This window comes from Opisthorchis viverrini (genome assembly GCF_000715545.1).
Source record: "Opisthorchis viverrini unplaced genomic scaffold opera_v5_299, whole genome shotgun sequence".
NCBI classification, from domain to species: domain Eukaryota; kingdom Metazoa; phylum Platyhelminthes; class Trematoda; order Opisthorchiida; family Opisthorchiidae; genus Opisthorchis; species Opisthorchis viverrini.
This window is the reverse complement of record NW_008751960.1, coordinates 405620-424654: the sequence shown is the minus strand read 5'-3', so window position 1 is coordinate 424654 and position 19035 is coordinate 405620. Positions and strand designations below refer to the sequence as shown.

The following is a 19035-nucleotide window of genomic DNA, read 5'->3' as shown; positions in this document are numbered from 1 at the left end:
GTCAGAGCTACAGTCAGTTGGGGCATAGGCAGACACGATAAACAGACATCTATCGACTTGCCGCCTGTGAGACTCCTTCACAGACGTTGGCAGACGAACCGCACAGAGGCGACTATCAACAGGTATCCAGTCAAGTAAGGATACTTCCGCCCGGTGACTTAGCACAATACGAACCCATGCATATCCCACCGCAGCAGCCTGTGGATTACCAGAGGTGCGTAGCCGGAAGCGAGTGGAGACTGACGGGGCGGTTAACTCAATCACTGTGCTTGCATCTTGAATTCTCGTTTCTGAGACAGCACACATCAATGCCAGGCGAGTCCAGTGTGAGTGCAAGAGCAGCTTGTTGGACCTCATCAATCTGTTATAGCCCGTAAGCAATATGGCGTTTACTAATCCCCGCGACCCGAACACTATACCGCTGTATGATTACTTCTAAACACCTCTTCGGACGTTCTCCTCTGGAGGTCATAATTAAAGATTCTCTCGAGAATAGAAATAATCCAGACAACCCATAATCCGTCACGAATTGTCTATTATCTTAAGATAATTTGTTTGGGGAAAGAATTCTTGTTACTCAACGGGGCGGAACGTTTATGATGGGTTCTTCCAGATACGCGATATTGCTCTGCTTTCAAAAACTGAGCAGCCCAATGACGAACAGTCACTTCATGCTGTTAGATCCACACGTTCGCACACATTCATTTTCGTTCTACGCCTGACACGCGATAACAAGTCCGCTTTTCATTTTGCACAATGTAAGAATGCCAACCGGAAGAGCTCTGTAAATTCACCGCTTTTTGTTTATCGTCTTTTCTATTCTCCGCGTTCGCAAATTTGGAGAACAATCTTTTCGAAGTAATTTTGATAACTAACGTCCTACTCGTTACTCCGGATCCCCAACATAAACCATGCGGTTGTCTATTTTACTAGGTTTTCTCCAAATCGCGTACTGAGTTTCTTGAAGCAATCTACTGCAGAACCGATGCATTCCATTGGATCCGGTTTTTTGAGGGACAGTAACTATGATATCATACGGGAGATGTATGAGGCAATCTAATTGGTTGGTAGATCATACCTCTAAATACAACAAACTTACTCAAACACGCTTTCATGGACATCCCGCTCACTCTGTCTAACGTGCGTGTTTACCGTTTCTTTGGGTCATTTCTCACTTAAAGCTAAACCAGGATAGGCACTGAGCACGACGTCTAAACGTTTCTTTCAAATAATGACCGTTGCTTCACCACACTTCTAGAAAATGGTGAGAGTTGTGAGACTCGTTTTTTCTGGCTTCTACCGAACGGTAAATAGAACTAAAAAATGGGCTATATAAGAGGATTTGGACTCGCCATTGATGTAGCTTGAGGGAAATTCATACCTTGTAAGCGAGTCCCCAACTTCCTGACTGAAACTGCTCAAAACATTAAGCAGTGGAGCTTTGATTTAACACTTTACTATGTCCAAAAATATGCTGACTGAAAGAAATCGCTCGATATATGTGTACCATTGGAAGATTGAGGTCAGGGATTTTCGAAACTTATACACTGCTAGTTCGGTTAATAAATTTTGCATTCTAAATGACGTGTATAGAGATAATAAGATGAGACCATAGTTGAAAGTTACCTTAATTCAAAGGAATTGATGTTCAGCAAATGGATTTCAGAGAAGGTCAATTAAAATATGCTGCCTGGAAGTGGCCGTAGATTAGTTAGGTTCGTTGATACATTCAGAAAGACTTGTTCTCTGTTGATAAGTTTAGGTAGAAGCAGGGAGTCAACATGTGACGCAACAACACACAACTTGCTACCATTTGTCACTGAAAATATGGGAAGAGAATGTTGTATTCCGTTAATTTGCGTCACTGCTAATAATTTGAATTTGAACTCAAAGAAGTGAATGGGAGTGGAGGATTATGCAAACGATGTCAATTTTACTTCACTATCGTCTGAATTTTACGAAATGTTCTATAGATGCAACCCATGGGCTCAGACCATTGGAAAAACTCGCGTCGTTTTTGGGCTAAATGAACTAACCAAAGCGTTGTTAGAGAACAAAAAATAGTTGTGAATAAACTCTTCACAGTTGCAAAAACCATATAATCTTGGAGTTTTAAATCCATTCTAACTGCATGCCACCTGTAAACAGCTATTATACTGAATTTTCTACTTCTGTGGGGTCCCAGAAGAACAGGAATCAAAATGTTCCTGTAAGTTTACAGCTACCATTGTCCTTGAAGCAAGTCTTTCTCTTGACACAGGCGTTATTATGTGAACTGCTGTTGAGAGAATCCTTATGTACATTCCAGTGTACTTAAAGAAGCATTTTGCTTTTTGCGGGTTTGGCAACATGCGAATCAGCTTTCTTAATGTGTGTCTAAACTTTTTTCAGTAGCATATTCTTTCATTGACGTGGCTCTAACATAGATAATAATTTCGCAGGAGTAGCTCGTAAATGTCGTGAACCAACCGTATGTCATCGTACAAGGCGCCAAACTAGGCTGCATGTCATCAGTACACATCATTTAGCTTACAACCCCATGCTGTTTGCAGTGATCACGTGGGTTGTTGAAAATATTAGGCTTCAGCCGATCGGTGTCGAAGAAACAAACAGCCTTTGGAAACAAAAAGCTGGTTACAACTGTTTTTGAGCGTTGTGGTACATTCAAGGCTTATATTTATTCACCATTGCAATTTTATGCAGCACAATTTGACGAAAAAGCGTATCACGTAAGCACTATTGACGGTTGTCAACCAAAATTAAAAATAGGCTGATGGATATGATGGACTCTGCACAGGACAGAGAGCAAACTATTTCCAGTCCATGTATGGAGCTTTTACAACACATTTTGTCTTGTTTGCAACCTGCATTGGGAGGATCTTACACCGATACTGAAGGAATGCTTGAATGTTGTAAGTGAACACACATAATTGGCTTGCACACCATGATGATGTCCGGTTTTCCCAATGATCTCTGTGTTTTTGCTTTCACTGTGATCGCCTGAATAAAAGTTTTAGCTCGATTGTCACCTTTAAAAGACCTCACAGGGGGACATAGGTTTGCAAAATCGGTCTATTCAACAAATAAAGTTTTAATCCGTATTTAGTCTGAAACATAACCAAGATCATGCAGTTTAGGCTTACGACCCACATTGCCTGCCATTTTTCTCCCACGCCAAACCTGGGTTTGTTGACGAGCTCTAATATATGTAGCCCAACTTATACGTTCGTCAGTGCACTGACAGTGCCAACTCCATGAACGATGGAACGTTTGCCAAGCTCGGCGAACAGAACGAAAATCATAGGGTGTTCGTGTTGTCCCGAATATCAAACTGGTTGATGGGCCACTAAAATACCTGACAATCAGTAGAGGGAATAAAAGTTGAGATGCAGACCCAGCCCAGTAAATCTCTACTGTCCTTGTAGCTAAAATCAAAGGCAGGTATGTTGAGGGTGAGTAAATCTGGAAAAGCAATAGCAGTAAGTAAGTAAGGGGAAGATCACATCGATAATGGTTTTAACTAATCACATCTACCACAAGTAACTCGAAACTCAGAGCCCAGCCAACGGAAATGAAAAAGAGATAAACAGTTGGACAGAAAAGAACAAGATTGGTGGAACAGGTTGTACACTGAGTTCCGTAAGTTTCCAAACCTTTTGTAAAGTGAATCATTTTTACCCCAGGAGAAAAGACATGGAAGTCATACAGTGCTCCGTTTACGAGTAACAGTTGGATTTTAAAGTAACCTTTCCATGGTCGGTATTTCATCTGCCTGTGAAAGACAGTCATCCGTGCAGAACTTCCGGAACTCGAATGACTTGCATTAACTGCGCATACGCAATCACGTAAACATAAAAGTACTGTCAGTTCGCATAAGAAGGCAATGCATTCTGGCCTTTCATAATGATCCGATTATCGAAAAATCGCAACTTTACCATGCAAATCTCAAAGTAATTGATTAACTGGTTTTCTCCATGTTTACCTGAAGGCTGCGTTCTTGGGGTTGCATGGCATAGACCATACTATAAAAAATAGTGAGATTAATTTCAATGGTCAAAAAAGCCACATATTGAGATTTCTATGTTGAATTAACTATATTCATTATATACCTCATACACAAGGACTTTCTTCGGAATAGATAAATTGGTCTACAAATTTTGCCGTCAGGTTCTGCTGTATCGTAAATGAGGCAATAGCATAAGGTTTCAGAGTGCTTCCAGAAACAATAGATCAATTCAGCCGTTGTGTTAGAGTTAATGGGGTCACGCCAAACGAGAATTCAATAACGTTGGCGTTCACCCACTTTTTTTTACATGGGAATTTGGGTTTAATGTCGGTGGTGATTGCTTAAAGTCAGCTAATTTAAAAACAGTTCACAAGGTCATAATTGACATTCGGCAGGTTGTCCACAGATAGGATGTGTCAATTAATCATACGTACAGGGACTGAGAAATGATGCTTCTTACCATGCTTGCATAGTGATTTTGGGCCCACTTGTTCATACCGCTCCTTTCCTTTGTTTGGGTACTTGTATCTGCAAACTTATACCAAAAGCCCACCTAAGTATCTTTTGCCTAGTTTTTCTTAGTTGCTTCCACGCCGATCGAATTCAGTCCAGCAAACCCAGTTTTGGGCTCACTGGCAGTTTTGGGATCATTACATAATGTATGTACGGTGGAATGTACCTTAATCAGCCCGATCCACTTTGCACTTGATTGCCTGAAAGTGTCGTTTGTCGAAATGTTGCTTCAGCATTTCGGCTGGAGTTTCCGAACATAAAACAAGAATAGATACATCTCTCCAAGACCAATCACTTGACGCGTATAACTGCCACAGGTGGGCCTTTAAGACCTAACATCCAATGGCAATTTGATGACAAACTACACCTCTTAAACATCTGCAGCGGTTTCCGCTAATAGGTGTGTTCAACTTATCAAATACTTTGGCAAATTTTACCTGAGTGCAAGTTTGCAAATTGTTCGGGCATGGCTGCGATTTCAACACCCTTTTTCGTGTTATTTTTGTACACTGAAGTATCACATGGTTTTTTTACCCAGTCAACAGCCAAACACCAGTGCATATTGGCTAAAACACTTATTCACCTTTTTCCATGTGTGCATCATGGCTTTAACGCCTACTGTCTGGAAACTTCACTGAATTATTTTCGTTACAAAGGACAACTACATCTTACGCCTAATTAATTAACAGATAACCTGATTAATTAATCTTACACTAGTGGCTTTTGTCTTTTAAATTGCACACAAGTTCCCAGATTCTTGACAAAGTCGAACAAAGCAGTTGAAGACTTAAGGTCAGCATGACCTCTGTTTCGTCCGTCGTATGATTTTGGTTATTAAGGTAAAATCATATATTTTAATCAATCATATCTATCTATGTCTTTGAATATACGGGCCTTCGATACGGTTCACGGTGAAAATATAGCTAGAAAAACCTTGCGAGTGAAAAAAGTGATGAACTTCCCAGAATTTCTTTGTAGATCGATGGTTAGGTTGAAGCTCTAGTGTCCTGAAGACAGGTGTCTGTACATGGTTCTTGCGAATTATCTGTATTTTACTTACTAAAGTAAACGTTTTCATTTTCTGTTGAGTAAACTGTGATTTATTATTGTGGTGAGTTTCCAAGCTAGAGTTGAAATGATTTAGTAAGTTCTTGACAGTTTCCCAACAGTTGAGTAGGTTACGCAAACCACATTATCATTACCCTAAAGCGAAGCAATGGTTCCAAAAGTCCTATTCATAGCTCTCGTTTGGCCAGTCAAATTACTTGTGTCTCTGCTTGTGAAACGAAAGTGCTAATCACCTGTTGTATCATTTGTGGCCGTAGGATGGCTCATCCTGAACATAGTCTTTGGCTTACGTGACGGTTGGTAGTCAATAACCAAATAGAAAGCAGTAGAATTTGTAGATCATCATCATTCTTTCGTCAGTTCTCCATTTAACGCTGCAGCCAATTCTCATTTGGACTCTTGCGTGTGGTTGAAAAATATTATGGAAATTATTAAAAGGAAAACTTCTTGCTTGTTCTTTTAGCTCTTCTTCTGTACAGGATAATAGTGGACACTAAACAAATTCACTTCCGATTGGTAATTACATTAGGTAACCAGGATTAAAGCGATTGAGTGACTTTCGCTACTGGATTTGGGAAAAAGGCCCGTCATTCTCCATTTTGAATTCCATCTTTGTGTTGGGGTTAAGCTCTACTGAGAAAATGCTCATGAATACATTACCAGAGAAGCCCAGTCAGTGAAAGAAGTGGAGCTGCTTCTATTCCAGAGGCGTAGGCTCCTAGTAAATCAATGGCCCCATGTCCGAAAACTGTGAAACCATATACCGCCCTTAAATCTTAAGTTGACATTCTCAGGATCTTGGGCTTAATGAACTTTAAAATCTGTGTCTGAGGGCAATTGCTGATAAAATAGACTCAGTGTTTTGTTTAAGACACGCACCTCATGTGACTGAATATTACACTAATTACTTTTTTACACGTTAACTTAATTCATTCATTTTAACGTGGACTATCTTTTCGTCTTGTCTAGACCTACGTTAAGCTTTCCTTGGTGATATTGTATATAAAGTCCTTTCAATAGCTTGCACCAATAGAATTAATAATTTTGACCTGGGCCCACATTCTGCCTCCTATGAAACGTTCATCAGTTGACCAAATGTCCGGATGTATATAGTGTATAAATTGCCCAGCACAATTGCTGATTAAGTTTAATAAGTGAGTAATATAAATGATAATTGAGTCAGTAAATTTAATGGCGGATAAATTCTACAATTTAATAATGTGTAACTAGTTGAACAATGTGCATTTATTGCCACGAATGTTAGTGCCTTGCAACTTGGAAATTCGTTGTTATGGGAGAACTTATTCATCAAGGGTATTTTTTATATGCTAACGTATGCGAAAGGTAGGATCCCGTGGAGATTTCAAACGCATTACATCTAAAAACAATGACAGCATTTTCGGCGAATGACATAAAATGATTAAATGAAGATGTTTTGAACAAACAAAAAAGTTTCCTCAGTTTCTGACTGGAATAAACTGCTGACGCTTCAATCGTTTGTACCGACCAACAACAGTTAAAATACTGTCTGCAATGATTTAAGCATGGACACTTCGTGAGTTGTCAAACGTGATTCTGCGTGCAAGCCCTCTCACCACTGAAGATCAGGAGCGCGAATATGCAGAGGTATCGGTTGACCTAAATCTGGAGACATTACAATTTCCACCAAGAAGAATGATGTTTTTATCCTCAGAGTGGAGATACCGCCCGGTACCTTCCCCAAATGCTAGCGTACTGTTGCGGTTTGTACGTTACGGTTCCCCGTCAATGTTCATACAGAACGCTCAACGGGCATCGTGGGTGTCGTAAGAGATAACCAGGTTGAATTGTATGAATCACGCCATAGTGTGTAATGTTGTCTGTAGAAGTGCAAAGCGCCAAGCAGACGGTCCACATGCGGGCCACGAAACGGATAAAACTTGCCTTTCTAATGAATAATTTCGAAATACTAAACGCTCCTTCTAGAATGTGGTGTGAAAAATTTCGAACTCGACAGTTTGCACTATCACTCAGAAAACGTCAGACTGTAATTAAACAGCTACATTCCACACATTTATATTACTAACTGGAGAACAAACTTACCTTTTGCTTCTCCAGAATTTTCATAGCATAGTAGTTTTGATCCACTTTGTGTCTAACGAGCATCACACGGCCAAAAGAGCCAGTTCCAAGTGTTTTTAATCTCTCAAATTGATCCAAGGCAGCAGTATTCTTAGACAAAGGAAAAAGATACAAGTGAGCTGGCTAGGACCATGTAAACATACACTTAGTTTGTAGACTGGCATAATCCGACATGATGCTCCTGTCAACTTCTGTTTACATCAGATACGTGGGTTTTCTAGTTGGCGTCACCTCAGTAAGGATGTCGGAAGGTTGCAAATTAATCATTTGTATTATGTGGATAGTTAACCTTATGTGAAAGTGAACATTTTGTCTAGAGTACCGAAATAACCACATGAGGGTATCAGCAAACACTTCAATGGTACGTAGACACCATTCCAAAAGTACAGGACATAGGATCGGATCCGTAGATTTTGTATTATGTTGGGCGAACTATCTTCTGCGACCAACAACTTGCAAATTTACTGCTAGTTCCACTGTTTGGGTCCGGTCCTATTTGGTTCACGGGAGCCAAAATGTTAAGACAGTGATTGCACTACATGAGGACCTAAGGAAATTTCTGCCGGGAAAGGCGTTAACTCCACTTTTCTATGGATCATACCGCGTAATAAACTTGTTCGCCTAGAAATCGAATGCCTACATAGGTTGAAGCACATGGGTGGTTAAGATAAACCTGCGTTGGAATTTTGTCAAGGTGATTAATTGAAATCGTTTCCTCAAGCACTTGATATGGCAATCTTCTATGTAGGAGGTCACCAAGGGGCACCTATGAAATTCGTTAGATAGTTCATATGAATATAGAAAGAATAACTCTTATTTACGGGTAAAGACGACGTTGACAGACCATTCGGCCAAATATCAGCTGAAGCCTTATTTTACAAAATCTTTTAGCTGGATAGGCTGAAAAAGTTCATCTTGGAATTTTGAATAATGTGTGTAAAATACCAGGGGAAAGCATACGACAGTGTTAAATTTACCGCGTGAATAACGTTCTCCATGGACAGGAAATTACGGCACTTGGTACGGAAGACAGACTTTGTGTTTTGTAATTGTTGTAGAAGCTATTTATTCAACCTTAAACGCTTTGCTCCTGTGGATATCAGAAACCACAAAAATGGCTGTCGTGGGTCCATGGAGTCTTCAGGAAAGTCAAAATTACTGAGAGAGTTGACCAGTATGTAAATGCAACTATTGACCATTCTCTCCAAACGATTTTTATGAAGGCATTCGCTTAACCCTTTACCTAGGCCTCTACAACTTAGACAACTGTGGTAAGAAACTGCAAATCATAGTCTCAAGTGCACTTAAAACCGGTTGTCCATTAATGCTATAATTAGGGCCTACCGTTTGTCTGGAAGTAATGCGTTCGAAAAATTGGTGATTTCTGGACGTAATAAATTGTATGCTATGCAAATTTCGTCAAATTGTATAACCAAGAGAGAGAAGTTTTATTCTCAAGATTGTAATGTTTCGAAAACATCTTGATTTCATGCACGAATATATAGCACTCTACACACGAAAATTTTTACCATCATCCATACAACAAAACTTTTGACAAACAGAATACGGGAATGAACGGAGGAACGAACAACGGAAGTTGGAGTGATATCGCGTTGGATCTGGCCGAGACTGCAATTCCTCTAGGAAGAATTCGACTCTGTCATCCACTTTACCACAAAATTAAAACAAACAACCACTAAAGTCTTCAATTACGATTATAAACCACACAAACCTGTGTTTAAAACAGGACATTACAACCTTTTACGCCTTATTCGCTGACTACCTCATCAACTGCAAATAGCAGTGACGTAATTGTCCTACAGGTGTGACGGTAGATACTACTGATGAGGCCTGTGAGTAGGATGTGATTTATCATAACTCTACCTTAATCTAACTGGAGGTGGGATTTTTTACGGAATTTGTGGAATCTCTCCCTAGCACTCGTTTATATTGCGTCATAGTCAACAAATATCTAGGAAAGTTCAAGAAGACGCGTTCAAGAAGAAGACGGATATTCAGTTTTTGCGAACAAAGTGTACATGAGAGATTTACCTTCCTGTCCAATAGTTCGTAACTGTTCAGTTGGTGTTTTTAATAAACAACTCCTCAGTGAGGAGATTTCCACTTTCACAGGTAGCCTGTAAAAGTCTCCTCTGCGCACATCAGAACAAGGTTGCCTATAGTTTCATATGGATTTGCGATGTTTTGTCCCATTTCCAGTCAACGAAGCGAAGCATTTTTACCGTTTGCTTTCAAGACTTTCAGGGATACACTGAATGTGCTATGCTCACAGTACAAACTCAGACTTGTTGATGTCGTCATGTTATACAAACAGGTAAAGTTTTGACGTGGCTCAATTTCGTGGTCGTCTAGTGAGCCTTTAAAAACATCGTAAGTTTTCGCCTGGTGTTCACGGAACTAGTCGATAATCACGGAGAAGTGCACGTCGGTTAAACTTACCTGTGACGGGTTTTCATACTTTCGAAGAAACACCTCCCTTTCCCGTTGTAGAAATTCATGGACTAAAAATAGACAACAAGGAGAACAGTAAAAATGGCACAGGATAGGGGACAGCATCGTTTCATCACTTTGACAATCTGATAACATGAATCCCCGATTTCTACGGCTCACGTCAAGAAGATCCATCAAATTATTTCAAGGAACACTATGCAAAAATAATTTCTTACTGAACTCCGTAATGTTGTGTCCTGGGCTAACAAAATATAAACAAACATCATATATTAATCAACATGGTCAAAAGATATCCTATTTGCGAAAAGGGAAAGTTAATCACTTTGAAGAACAGAATAGTCACCGCGCTTCACTCGAAGACCGGTATGCGTGCTGGTAATCATCGACCTCACGAACTATGTCGACTTTTATTGATTGCAGTTTGGTAAATCGTGTGACAAGTTCACGATCATCTACTAGTCCTTTGGTCATGACAATCGAATTGCAGAAAACATCAAGAACCCCAGATTTCGGACAGCGCAATTCAGTTGTGTGTGCATGACGTACAGCTGTCAACAATTGGTGACGACCTATAGAGAGGGCTGCCTGCTTCTTTGCAACCGTTAACGATGCGGATCAATTCGGTAGCCTGGTATGCACTGTAAGGTTTTGTCACCAGGCCCACAAAAAAGTTCGAAGTATAAACTGCAGGTGTAATCATCTTCCCTGCCTATCAGCTTTTTGGCTGCGAGCGAATAAAACGTGCGGCTCAAACCGTCTCGTATAAAAATGAGTTGTTCATTGAAATATAATACAGAAATAGTAAGGCTCAAATAGTGAGGCCCAATACTCCGCAAGCCCTCGGTGGCTAATCATTCGATCACGTATCCTTCCATTGAAAAAAAAACGCTTACGGTTGGTTTAAAGCTTCCGTTACTCACACCTCCTTTCTCACTACGTGTAGAATCACCAAAGTCAAATAATAGTGAGTCTTGTTGACCGAACCCATGCCGAAAGGTCAGGTCCCATAGAACAACGTGTGGATCGTGCGCCAATGACGGGGGACTTGTTTATCATGAGGCTCATCCAAAAAAAAAAACCTTACGGTTGGTTTAAAGCTTCCGTTACTCACACCTCCTTTCTCACTACGTGTAGAATCACCAAAGTCAAATAATAGTGAGTCTTGTTGACCGAACCCATGCCGAAAGGTCAGGTCCCATAGAACAACGTGTGGATCGTGCGCCAATGACGGGGGACTTGTTTATCATGAGGCTCATCCAAGCCTATCCAAAAAATCAGCGTTACCTGACCCATCAGCATTAATTTTCTACTGTTTTTTTTCCGCTTTTGGCCGGAATGTAGATATACAGGGCTATGAGCAAATTAACCGGCATTCACGTAGTCTACGAGGCACTAATCTTCCAAGCAGTATGCATACATGCTGAATATTTGCGTAAAATTGTGGCACCAGACGCCATAAAGCAAAAGTCAAATGAGGTGTGATGTAAGAGGATCGATTTACGTACCATAACATATGTAAATGTAGCCTTATAATCCGATGTATTTGCCACTAATGTGTAAGGCAAGGATATGAACTAGGTTAGCCTTTACCAACGGTCAGCCAAGCAATACCGACTTGACTGTGGAGACAATTCTGTGACCTCAGTAGCCACCGAATCACTGGATCAGTTTAATATGTTACCAAAGATGGTCTTCTTAGGTAGTTTTGGGTTCAGAAAGTTTCTTGAAACTGTTGCGGTTGGAAAATTTTATGTGATGTCGGACTGCGTAGAGAAGGAAATTACCATGTAGATGTAGCACAAACAGCAAAAAAGGCTCACAGAGAATGAGATGCAAAAATGAAATGATTTTTGAAGGATTGAACTATATGGCGGGGACAACAATCTGCATAAATCGACTAATAACAGCAATCCTATCGTACCATGGAATATCGCTGTTTACTGCAGTCTTTATCAGCCGATATTCAACAGAAAAATGGAGGAAAAATTAACTAAATGTAAGACCCGTTCTGCGCCCCGGAATAGTTTCCTAAGTGGTAATTCCCTTGGACGTTGGTAACAAACATTTAATACCTGGGCAGCTATAGTTACCGACCCCCTGCCCTTATTCCACCTTTAGGCTAAATCGACTGTCATTCGCGGCCCGTGTATTTGGAGGTGCCAATTCATGGTGGACAAGCTGTTGAAGCTTATCATTACTGGTCAGCAAACGCGGAACTAATTCACGTAAAATATGGGATATCGATCGTAGTTTCTGAAGTAGAAGCCTCTATACGAATCCTATACTAACTTTGTCAGATGTTGTCGGATTTCGCATACTTGACATATGGTTGTAGTTCTGAATACATTTTCAGAAAATGGGGAAAACTCGTCAGTGTATGCTGTTGTAACGGTCAGACCTAGTAATAGTTTACTAAATCATAGGATTGCAACCCCCGGTGTCCTTATTCACGGATGATTTCCAGAATGAAATTATTCGAACGCTTGCCTTCAGGCCCTGATTTATATGCTCAGGAATCCGCTTCCAAAAATCTCTACGAAATTTCCAAAACTACCGAATATTTAGTGGTTTTTCTTTCTCCCAACCATGGTTTGGGTTTATTGTTAAAAATAATACTAATTAAACTTTTACATGCTGTGGACTGCGGGAAGCTACATTATTCACTTCGAGCAATAGATAAATTATCAAAATGTAACTGGCATTACTCCGCAAGTACCGGTGTTTTTGCACAATACATGCTGGGGGAAAGAGTTCAACAAACTGTGTCCATTTCATGCGCAATTTTCCACACCCCTAAGTATAAGCCCTATAGACGGAAATCAGTACTGTAGCAACAACTAATGAATACATGAGGGGAGTGGCACAGTGTAGGAAGCAACACTGAATAAAATGAGTAGAATTTTGCACCTACTACCCCTCAGCACCTCCTCCGTTAGCTTCTTTGTTTGAATCGGTTAGCTGCAGGGCCCATTAGATAGTTTCTTCTCCACAGAAAGCAAAATCCAATTTTTTGTACCAAGAGGCAGACGTTGAAATCCTCCATTCTGATTGAGCCGGTTCAGATGAAGCACTAACTTATATTGGAAACATCAATTTTGGAGAGCATCAGAATTCGTGACCGTACTTCGTTGGAAACCCCTTTCAAATTATGCTGCTTTAAAATTTCACAGTTATCGTTCAAAAAATTGTTCGTAGGCTTCGTTCTGTCGGAGAAGCCACAAAAAATTGATCAGGAAGAATTAAAACGAATACACGAAGTGAGTGTTTACACCTAAGACACTTGTGTAAGGTTTTTCAAACAGATCTGCAAAATGGCAATTATGAAAACGAAAATTAGTCCACATATTCATTTCGCGTCATCCATATGGATTAACTTCAGTTTTTTCGGTTTCGAGCATGATAAATTAAATGCCATTAGCTGTTCTACTGTTTGATTTAGAAATTCCAATATGGAATAAGATATTAATTGTCCAGAACGTTCCGATGATTTGTGTTTGGATGAATAATCACGTGATATTCAATGAATCCATAATGTAGTGCCATGCTTTTTTGGAACATACTGACGTCAGCAGACTGAGGCGGTTTGTAGAACTCGGAATCAAACAACCAGTCTATACAGCGTTTGTGCGTACTAAAATTTGTGGGACTGGTGTGCCTCAAGCAGATAGACGTATGCCTTCAACCATAAGATTTTTTATTGTTTGAGCTGGTAGATATAAGACAGCCAGAGCAGCATGTTTCTGAGGTGCGTTGACAAGAATAACAATAAGCGTGAAGACCGAAGCAGAAGAACAGTCCAGAAGAACAGTCCATTTCCAGCGCTAGAACATCTTGGACACTTCGGGTCTTGCGTATATGATTTGATTAGTGTCGGCGTTTCCGAGGTTACTTCGACAACAACTTCACCTTAGAAGATTAATCAATCATCTTATTCGTATTGATGCGACCTTTGCCCGGGCAGGCGCAATCGACTGCAGAATAAGCACGTTTTATCAGCCCACCAGTTGATCGCAACATTATTCGCTGCGTTCTACTGTGTCATGTGACTGAAATAGGTAAACATGTGATTTCTTTCGAATCTCTGGTCGGAACGGGCTGATATTATAGCGGACCATTTATAATAATACGAGTTGTTTGGTGGAGGAAACCTGGATTTAAATTATCCTGTGGGAAGTGTGAGAAATCGTCAGGATTTATTCAAAGTGAACAAATAGACAGTTCCACTTCAAGATGGGTATACTGAGATTTTAGACCAGAAAAAGGTAGATAAATCTAGCGAGTAAGCTATTTGCTAGTTTAATAGCTATCCCTCTCATCCCTTTCGGTCATTAAACCAAAATAATACGGTGTTGAAAGCAAAGGATGTTGTACTACCATACTGTTATAGTTGTCCCGTATGAGGCTGTAGTCACAATGCAGTACCGTCTGCTGGAGAGACCGCATGTGGGTATCGATCATGGGTTGTAATTAATCACACATTTGACGTTTTCTTCGTCCGCGGAAAGAATCGGAAATTCCAATGTTCCGACAATGGTGATGGGGCTGAACGTTTCCCATCGGACTTTCAAAAGACCATGAGAAGATACCGGATGTATGTTCCACATAGAAGGTCGCGATAGCAGAATAGGACCGCCTCCATAGTTTAGTTAATGTGACTTGTAACAAATGTGTAGGAAACAGACTCACCCTGATCACAAGAACGAGATCGAGATACACCAATTTTATGTTAGTTTCATCGCGGTCGACCAGTCTGGTGACCTGTTTGATAATTCATGAGCAGTACTCCAGTGTCACCATACTATTTTCAGTTAGATCCAGTTCCTTAAATTAATACCCTTTCACTGTTAATTGATACAATTTATAAATGAATTCTAGTTTAATAATTACACGTCAAAAATAGTTGAATATATATCACAGGAAAAAACACCCGACAGACAACGGATGACCGAGATTTGAACTATCACTATGCAGTTTAAAAATTCATTTCTCAGAAAGAGAGACAACGGAATGCGGTATGTTGCAACTTTAGTCGGCATAGTATGGTTAAGTACTAAATATATCCGGTAAGGTGTTTTGCTTGAGAAAATTCTCAGGGAGCAGAAAGAATGCAATCAACAACTTCTAGAAGACATTCTTTCAAGCGGTTAGTCGTAAAATAATTATGAAAAGCCATTTGTTTTAATGTTCGCTTGACTCGAAAGCAATACCCATGAATAATTCCTAATTTTTTTGTGACAGGAAATACCTGAGGCGATGTTAGGGCTCCTAATTTATTGCAAGAACTATTAAGTTTTAATGAGTTAGGTATTTGATGGCATCTGAGTGAATCGACTTCTGGCACAGCATCTAAGGGTGCACTATATATCATCACAGTAGCCAAAGTGCTTAACTTGGCTTTAACTACCGAACATAATTAGAATGTTTCAATCTCATAGTTGTAAGAGAACAAGGGCTCTCCACCCAACAGCAACACACAAATAACATCTAACGACTGACAGAAAGTACCCATAGATTATGCTAGACGGCCAAGGGATTTGGATGCAGAATACCTGTGGATCATCGGCAGAAGCTCGTAGCCGGGGAGCATAGCGCTGAAGAATCTAACATTGTTTCTAAAGTTCAAGACAACATATGAGCGAATGGGTGTATGGGGGAGTCGTCCGCTGTTTATGAGAATGCACGACTTGAATGGGCGATCGTATCATATTTTTCATTCAAACAACTACTGTAATTGTGTCCAGCAAAGTTTGCGGAGGAATAAGAAACAGTATTCTGGTAGGATGATATTAACATAGCAAGTCTGGACAAATATATCGGTCTGTTAACGAGGTCCTGTGTTCGAATTGCGGAGCAAATGAGACCCGGATAATCTGTGTTGGATAAAAAAAATGACTAAAACCCTTCGACATTACCACAAACTATGGTATTCTTATTTATACCTTACAGAAACTTAATTGAGTGAAAATCCGACGGCATCTTGAAATTAGCATGAGATGAGTATGTGACTAACTGCGCTTAACAAGATATCGAATGAATGTACATATTGATTAACAGACCTACTCAGTTACCTGATTTTCTGGCAGTACGTTTTGCGTTCGACTGATGGCATATCTCCGTAAATGTTGAAAATCACCAGTCCGGCAACAGTGTGGTCTACTTAGGTAGACAAATTGAATGTCATTTTATCATTGCACCACAGATTTTGCCGGTTACTGGTGACTTTACTGGACTTTAACATGAAGGCGTCATTAAGTTTCAATCAGTCAGTTCTTACATCTAAACATGCGATCAAGCAGTACTAACCACCGGACAGTTCTGTGTACACCAAAGTTCTCGTTCTCACAACTTGGTTTGGTAGCCGAACATAAATTTAGGGATAAACAGGCTAAGGTCGTCGCGCTTTGTTCACACGCTCGATTACTACAAACCACGGGGTACTATTGAACAGTTGATTAGATGATAAGGAATAGCACAGATTAACCGGATTTGAGATTTTCGAGTGAGTAATATCAAAAACACGGGTTTGTTCTCCAATGTCAGTAAGTCGAAAATACCTTTTGCAGCATTCATCTAGAGTAGCCATTAAAAAACCCTGGCTATATGTCAATTCTGTTCTTGGTAAGCACATGAGCATGTAGAAGGCTGATTTGAAAGCGCGCATATATTACTAACAAGCTGTGGCGTTGAAGGAAAAAATACTCGACATTTTATCTCTTGCAGTTTGTGCTAAGAAGCCATATTTATATTGTGATTTATTGACAAGAGTTATGCGCCAGCGGATGTATTTTGAAGTTCAACTGGTGATGTCCATGAGAACATAATTCACAAACATGTACAAAGCACCGCGTTGGCACAGTTCAACTTCAGTCACACTGTGAGTATACCATTAGTTGTGAAGTTTGGAATATGTTTTGGTGTAATTAATGAAAGTCAATCGATAACTCAATACACAAATCCAGGTAACTGATGCGTACGTATGTCATGAACGAATGGAGGACAGTTATTTTTAAACAGTAATCCTCGGATTAGAACCCACTAGAGTAATACACATCAAGCATTTGGTGCAAGTTTTTTCCTGGACAGCAAAAAACCTGAAAGTCTATCTTCAAACTAGTATAGCAGCTAAGGTATCTCTTCCTGAAGAGGACCACAAAATCTACAATCCATTACATGTGAATTTGGTACGATCACTTTTGGTCCACTCGACTTCAGTGATCAAACTGTACGATCGATACACGCAGTGACCACTTTTATTGAACTGGAGACTTAAGATCCTCGACCGAATGTTACCAATGAAATTAGGGACGATGGAAAGTTCCTACGTATTTACAGGTCTCCCTAACGGTCATCAGATAGTTTAATGAATAGCGTTTCTCCAGGGTTGTTTCTCTGAGTTTATTGCAAGTAGATTAACGAATTTTCCGTCTACCACAAGGTACAGGTTGATAATTTCTCAGTACCCCGCAGGCGAAACGATGAAAATTCAGCACTCGTTTTCTCACCAGTTGCCTAAGTCAGAGGATATTTCTAAAGGTATTATGTATGGAAGTCCTCTGAACTCACTCATGCCAATCTGGTTAAAAGTGAATTTGTTTCTCTTTGTAAAGCGATTATGGTGTTCGTACCATCACTATCATTTGAACATTTCGTCTCCGGTGCTGTTGCAACAACTCCAAGGAGAAGAAGCACCCGACTTGGGAGTTCGATCTAACTGTGGAGTGTCCCTCGTCTTGTTGGAATGTGACACTCGGATATCCGAATTGCGATTCCACCATGTTTCCAATACTCCAGCAGCACTTGCTAGGAGCCTTTGAATTATCACATCTGAAATTGCAAACGAGTACGTCCTTGAGCAATGCGTATGGTTTAGTCGAAGCCTCGAATGACACTGCAGTAGTCGCGTTGCCGGTGTACACCGAGGAACCCGCCGGTCAGTCAATCTCATGGGTGTTTTAGAGCCACTGGACAACTTTAGATTAACGGAAGGTTGTTCGAGGAATTGTAGTTTAGGATAGCCAGTGGTGTGTAAGCTCAAATGCGCCCTAAAATGTTCACAGTTGGTGATTCTGAGTACGGATGGAATAGCTGTACATCATGGACTGACATAGACTGACCTCACTTGCAGAACATTTTCCCGATGGCATCAAATTACATCCTCGAAAGCATACCCTCTTATTGAAGGAAAAGGTAACCGGATTGGTTCACTGTGAATTTCGTGATTGATTGCCGAAAAATCTGCTCGGTCCTGATAAGTTTGACTGCGTTATTCAGAATATCGTGAAATTTGCTACTTCGATAGAAATGAATGTTTTGAGTACTCGCCGCCGTCACGGACAAATAGTACCAGTTTATTGACGCAACCAAGCGAGAAAGGTTCAACAGCGCTTTCCATTTTGGCAAATGCAGGCCAGTTGCATTTGCGAAACATTTTACGCTGAGGAAAACTCGCAAACTTTGACATAATTTCAATGAAATTTACTTGGATATGGAGTAATTTCGACCCTAATTTTAAACATATTGGTGCATTTATACGTGATCTTTGAAAGAACGTCCAAGAGAGGTCAGACAGTTCTTTTTCTATGGAACCCCATTACTGGATTAGTTAACGTTAATCGAACGGACGATTTTGGTATAACATATGGCAAAACTGAGAGCGAAACATTTCCGTTACCCGGCCTGAAAGATTTTAAACCCAAGAAAAATTTAGCTGATCTTCGAGATCTTCAGACAAGTGTCGCAATCACGAGGTAAATAAACAACTACGTATGAATTTGTTTTTGGTAGCACTTAGGTGAACAACTTAGGCGCAACAATAAGAGGCACTTTACCTTCTCAACAACTAAATGACAGCAGAG

General features: G+C 40.2%; 1 protein-coding gene across 1 annotated transcript in view; it reads right to left on the bottom strand.

Annotated features, from left to right (window-relative positions):
* The window catches only part of T265_09755 (hypothetical protein), a gene marked incomplete at both ends in the record, with an annotated part of 54998 nt that overhangs the window by 20226 nt on the left and 15737 nt on the right, over nucleotides 1–19035 (bottom strand). The window contains 2 exons of the mRNA XM_009175926.1: nucleotides 7670–7798; nucleotides 10169–10230. Coding sequence (XP_009174190.1) covers nucleotides 7670–7798; nucleotides 10169–10230 — 191 coding nt within the window. The remainder of the gene's footprint in view (nucleotides 1–7669; nucleotides 7799–10168; nucleotides 10231–19035) is intronic.